The 6,724-nt window shown below is 36.6% G+C and overlaps 1 protein-coding gene across 1 annotated transcript in view; it reads right to left on the bottom strand.

Annotated features, from left to right (window-relative positions):
• The window catches only part of NEK11 (NIMA related kinase 11), a 106,236-nt gene that overhangs the window by 52,901 nt on the left and 46,611 nt on the right, over positions 1-6,724 (bottom strand). Inside the window, exons 7-10 of the mRNA XM_085311857.1 lie at positions 6,179-6,328; positions 6,021-6,099; positions 5,408-5,493; positions 1,249-1,368 (exon numbers count right to left, since the gene is read on the bottom strand). Of these exons, the coding sequence (XP_085167983.1) occupies positions 1,249-1,368; positions 5,408-5,493; positions 6,021-6,099; positions 6,179-6,328 (435 nt within the window). The remainder of the gene's footprint in view (positions 1-1,248; positions 1,369-5,407; positions 5,494-6,020; positions 6,100-6,178; positions 6,329-6,724) is intronic.

The raw sequence follows: 6,724 nt of genomic DNA, 5'->3' as shown, positions 1-6,724 counted from the left end.
TTTTTGAGGATTAACGTACATATCCAATTACAAACGCAATTTTGTCTCCAACGCAATGATAAACATCAGACAGGCACAGCTGCTGGTCAGACAGGCTTCCCAAAAGGAAACCAAGACCTTGAATTCTTTTGTTCGTAGGTTTTTGGTACAAGCATGGCAAGTCAGCCCACGTAAAAGCAGGATGTGACTTTACAGAGCGCTTCTGCTCCTCTGCAATCACTGCTCATGCGCGTTCCCCCAGCCCGCAGGGGCACGCTGGTGCGGTTATCAGAAGGGAGGCAGGGAAGAAGGACRGTTCAGGAGGGATATTGCTAGCTGCAGAATTCCTGAGGTCCTTAATTCAGACCTCGCGCTACCTGGCGTTGCTGTTCGTAAGCAGAAGGCATTGCCATCTTGCACTGCAAGCTTGTTTTGGCATGACAAGCTTAAGGTGTTGATTGCCTTGATCAGAAATAGCTATTCCCTCCATTATAGCTCTATAAATCATAGAATAAACATTTGTTAATGCGCACAGCACTTTGGCAGATGGTTTTCAAGAAAACATTAAAACAAATTAGTGTCTCACTTTTCTGATTTTTCTTTTTTATAARATAAAACGTTCAACGTTTTTAACTRGGAAAAATCAAGTACGGCATTAAAATASGATAGTCTTMTTTTTATTTTAAAATAGAAGCCGGGCATGCATTCATAGGCTTCAAGCTATTTCTCAAGTTTGACTCGGAAATGGTATTACTCTCCTTTAAATTGTCCTCCTTTTATTATGCCTCATTTAAGAAAAAAATATAAATTGTAAAGGCTCTCTAACAAGTTCACTACCCTTGCATTTCATCATTTGATAAGGTTATTCTCTGAGCTATTAACTTTTACTGGCAAATCTCTTAGGCCAAAATAATTGAAGAAAAAAATGGATTTTAACTAAATGCTTGGCTTCTCTGAAAGTGTACTCCTTAAAAAAAACTGCAAAAAGTCATTAAAAAATTCCTATAGTAAAGAAATTGAAAATTTCTCATATACTTATCTGACAAGAAATGTCAGTATAGAAGTACCAGCTTTGGGCTAATGTTCTGACTTTTCTTTTTATGTAAAYAAATACTGTTTTAAAATTCCACCATCCCCATTCACTTTGAGTAGCTGAAGCACCTTTTCAATTTTTTTTCTCATCTTGATTGGCATAATTCTCTTGTAAAACTGCCATAAGGGGGAAAACCGCATGGCTAGGGCACAACATTAATGTTATGCACAACTTACTTCAGCTTCCTTGCTTTCTCATCTGCAGCATTTAACTTCCTCAGCCTCATTCGTTCCCGCGGCGTCATMCTCTGCACTTCAGAGCGCTCCCGCAGGGTTTCCAAATGGACTTTCCTCTGCCTGAAATCGAATGCAGGCAAGCTCGTCCTTTCGTAAAAAAGGCAAAGCTCAAGATTTTTGGKGGGCTATTGAAACATACTGACATTTAAAATGAAATAATTGGAAAGTCACTATGCAGGTACTATATGACAGACTAAATAGACCTTCCTTCCCAAAGCAAATGCCTCTTTTAAACTGAAATATTTACACTTAGGTTCATGAAGAAGCATTTCARGCATTTCATGTGAGAATGGGAAGAGGCAAATTCAGCTCCTTAAAAGATTAAGTGTTAAAGCACATTGAAATATTTACCTCAACTAGCTTCATTATTCAGCATGTTCCAAGTAAAAATGCTGTCTTTAATTTAAWTGAAAGCCACTGAAAAACCAATATCAATTATAACTTTTAACAATCAACATAAAGCATATCTAGAATAAAGGAGAACGTTAAACGAAAGTTATAATGAACTTTAATTAAAGTYATAATAATCCTACTGTCCTCTTGAATTTCTGGTCTTAATGAACAGCAACAATTCATTGGTTAAACGTTCTCCATAGACYTGCCCTGAAAGCTGAGCATGAATTATTGGCATTTGTATCTCATTTGTATTTATCAACATGGGAGAGCAATATTTGTTCTTTGTCAGAAAAAGGATATAAAATCTGAGATCAATATCACAACCTACAGTGATGACATAAATTAAACCACAGCTTGCAATACCTTGGCAGTCCTATTTCACTTACACCAAAATTTGGGCTTGTTGAGTTCTATGACATCAAGTATGTATTTCAAATAGCTATTTTTGCTCTTATGAGATAATTTCACTTCTGATCATCTAAGAGCCYACTTCTACAACCATATAAATTGCAAAGCTCCTTGTGGATTATCATATTGAAATCAGGGTTTTAATAATGTGAGAAAGGAAGTGTTCGTTATCCTTTTCATATGCTGGCTATAGAGGGGAATACTGCAAAGATATGAATGTCACAGTGAAATATGAAAGACTAAGGACAAAGACAAGCACAGTTCAATTATTAATCAGAATGGAAACTAATTCTTCAAGTATAAATAAAGTAGACATATTTCTTGTACCTTGGAACAAATTCCAATTCAAATCATAAGAACCTCTAGGGGAAAAAAGCCTTTCTTCATCCAAGATGAAACTGAACTTACAAAGTTTTATGCTTTCTTAAATATTTGAAATTTATGACTTGCATAGGACTGGAATAAGCTAAACCATTAGAAGCTTTTATTAGAAAAAAATAGACTCAATTATACACACCAGAAAATTCCTCATGAGAAAAGAATGAACAGCTGTAAAGCACCAATGACTGGGGAGGACACCATAGTATACACACTCCAACTACAACATTGCTTCATTACAGCAGATGTGGGCCATCTTCAATGTTTACATTATTCCTTTACTTTCGTTTCTCCGTGGCATCACTTTTCAGATATTTTGACTTAATTTTAAGTACCTCTTTAGAACTTGAATTGCAAAAATGCTTTGGCGTTTTGCTTACCGCTAGCTATACAGGCAGTCAACATTCTCATAAATGCAATGAAAGTCATAATCTTATTCTTATATATATTGCAAACATTTAACCYGAAAGAATCAGATCATAGCACATTTGAAGATAATTTATAGTGAAATTCCTCCTAGGATTTTTTTTTCTTCTTCAAGTTAATGCCCTGAATTTGAAAAACTCAGGGTAGTTTTCCGTGCTTTAACAAAAATAGTTGCTTTCCATTGCTCCRCACTCCATAGGATCTCTGGACTTTTACACAAAAGAAATGGACTTTCTAWCCGCTTTTAATAAAAGTATAAGAACATTATGTTTGTAGTTAGAATCTGCCCTTCATCTTAAAGATTATGGACTTGCTTTTGAGCAGGTACAAGAATAGTTGTAGACTCTGGGATATGCACTCATGTCCTCCCTGTACGCTAGTRTTGTCAATACATGACATCAATTTGGAAGATGACAAGACTAAAAATTTCCAAATTAATGACAWTGGATGAGGTATGGAATGTAGCATATGCCACAAATAATAGGAAATGGTTTGATCAGTCTATTCTAGAGGCACACRGATATCTGAAGACTAAGAGCACAGTTTGCAGGTAAAATACTGATTTCTCAATGTATCTATAATCGTTTGGTGCGTATAGCTTATCTGAGATCCTGTACAGATTATAAATGAAAACCCAAAAAATGAAGGTATGTATTAGAAGTTCCTTAATGATTCCCATACTGCATGTGTTAATAAGCATTTAATACTCAATATAATTCAGATAGGGTTAGCATAATATTGGGGCTAGATTTCAATGCCCTGGAACTATTTAAGGCATATCTAAGGTCTATCTCTGAGACACATCRCTGCAGTACCAAATAATACCTACATTTCATTTGAAGAGGCAGGAATCCACTCAGAGTTTTTTGAATCAATCTGAATACAGAAGCAACAGACATAAGTGATGTCTAATATTTCATGATTATTATACACYTATCTCATGTATGTGAAATATAATAGTATAACAGCAAAGTGTTGCTTCTAGCAGAGCAGTRATAGCAGAATAGCAAGAAGGCCAAAAACTAGACAACAGTCTCCAAGGGCTCCATTTGCTGTTATTTATTAGATAGCTATTTCTAGGCAAAAYAGGCATCATTTATGGTTGCCTTTTACATCTACACTTCCAAAGYTCACCAGCCTGCTTCATACTGAAGRGGAAACCCAAGCAAGGACCTCYGGCCTGATGCAAAGACTCGTCTGGCCAGAGAGCATCAAAACAGGAGCTGTGGGTGGAAACCTGCACCTCATTTTCTAGCAACAAGAGCTTTACAAATACCATCCAAGGACTTAAACCAGGTAAAAGATACATGCAAGACTGCACCGCGTTGAGTTCCTCCACCTTTATTCTGCTTTCTTCCAACTGCCGATATGAAACATGCCTTTGTTTTGAACAGCTAACGCTGGTCCCAAGCCTCAGAAGGGCGCTTGTCCGCAGCACGGTCAGCGGCAGCCGCTGTGGGACCACGGCTGGAAAGCTGCTGACCCTCTCTGACAGCAGAGTGTGCAAAAATGAAGGCAGGAGGCCTCTTACCTCGGAAGGGATCAGAAGTACCTCCAGGGCTGAACAGCAGCAACATGGACTTCTTTATTTGTTATCTAAAGTTTCTTTCGATTTATTAGGTAAGAAGTATAAAGTCTCGACAAGTACTTAGAGGTAAGCAAGGGACAGGGATGGCTGCTGCTTTTGCGCAGGATGAAACATCATGAATGTCCCATTTTGAATGTGCCATCTCTTAACAGGGCAAAGCCACGTGCAGAAAACTCAGGGACAGGAGGCAAAGGGAAAGGCTAGCTCTGATCAAAAGTGCAGGAATAATTTGCAAAGGTAGAACAAAATTACCTGTATTGACATTTGCTTTAATCATGGCAGCATTGTAATTTAATACAATTTATTGATTAAAAATATATTCAGTGCTTAAAAAGATGGATTACGTGCAGAGGCACTACCAGTGTAAGATCCCAGTAACACTGCTAGTGTTAATTTCTCAGCAGAGCTACAAGACAAAAATAATGATGTTCTGCAGACATACTAGCTGAACATTAGCTTAAATGTTTATACTTTTAGTTTGACATCATTTAGAAACCGTAACTTTCAAATCCAGTAATTAGTAGGTTCATAAACAACAGAAYTAGAAATGATCGTGACATTATTAAAATGATGATCTAAGCCTTCAAAATATAAAGACTAATGTCATAACTTAATTACATACCAACTGGTACTAAATTAACACATGCATATACCACATATGTATGCACGGTTTAAACAGTTACATAATAAAAATGTGACTTCTAAAGTGACTTCTTCACCCTAAATCTTAATTATATATCTCATTAACGTGCTTGTCCTTCTGCATACAAATTTTTGGARAACAGGTCCCTTTAAATATATAGCACTGTGAGATTAACACAAATAACTGCTTACAACATGATAGTACTTGGAAATATTGTAATTTCATATACTACTGGCCTCAAAACACTTAAAAATACTTACACAGCATCAACAATATGAGCGGCTTCTTTCTGCCAGTGAAATGYTTTATTTTCCACAGGCATATGTGTGAATTTGTATTGTGCATTCTGGGAAAAAAAAAAGGAAAAAAAAAAAAGGTAGTTTTGATCCTTAGGGCTAAAATGATCCAACTCTTCACCTATGATCCAATACAKTCCTAATGCAAAGAGTGATTTAACAGTTTTCTATCCCAAACAGCTTAGAAAGCCAAACAGTATTTACACTGAATCAGGCACCAAAGAGCAAGATGCACTCGTTTTCCTTGAAACTACGACTAACCAGAACAGTTCAGAGATTGTATGTACCATGACCCAAACRTTACATGTCACACGTAAAAGCCCTCTCCCTTCATTGCTCAGAGCGTTTCAAAGTGGGCGCATGCAGCACGTGAAGCGACACCGGCTTCATTTCTCACTGCCTCCCTACCTCAGTCGTTTTRCAGTTTAGCTCTGAAAGTCCCATGGGCTGCAGTTCCCTTGGATTTCTATCAAACTTCTTCTTTGTCAACACATTTTTTCTGCTGCCTCCATTTCACTTTTGCARAATGCAAACTCATATGGTAAATGCACAGCTATTGCTTTGTCCTCTTACCTACCTTCASTTGCTCATCAATATAAGGGATTTTTAAAATCTCTGCTGCTGCTGGTCTCAGTGAAGGATTCTTACTTAGCATGCTGAAATATTGAAAAAAAATGATAATTCAATAATCATCCAAATTAATTTAGAAAACTGCTAAGCAATAAAACAGCGTACCTGTTCAGYACAGCATTCAGTTTGCTTGGGTATCTATCAGGAAGAGAAGGTGTATCACCTTCTACAATTTTTAACACCACAGACAAAAAATTGTGGCCACTGAATGCATGGTTCATACAGCACATCTCATATAAAATGCATCCCAGAGACCTGAAGAACAAAATAATAGGAATATTATGGGCAATGTTTTTGAAAACAGCATGCATAGTGACATTGCAGTAAATAAAAAATCACAGTATCTGTGGTTAGGCAAATTATATACTGTTCTGCAAACAGGACACTTCCTTACGATGCTACCCTTTTCATCAGAAATATGCTTATTCAGATCACAGATTATGTTTAGAAACAATAGCAGGCATCATTCTATTTCCATAAATGCAGGTGTAAATTTAAGTTCTCAATATGAATTTATATACATATAATTGTTCATATATATGTGTGTGTATACATGTGCACGTATGTGTAAAACCTTGTTACGTGAATCAGCTTAAGTTTTTAGTCATTAAGTTGAATATGAAGTATTTTAATTAATGACTGACTGAGAAA

Source organism: Rhea americana, unplaced genomic scaffold, assembly GCF_003343005.1.
Source record: "Rhea americana isolate MKP2758 unplaced genomic scaffold, rheAme1 scaffold_35, whole genome shotgun sequence".
Classification (NCBI taxonomy): domain Eukaryota; kingdom Metazoa; phylum Chordata; class Aves; order Rheiformes; family Rheidae; genus Rhea; species Rhea americana.
This window is presented reverse-complemented; position numbering and strand designations above follow the sequence as displayed.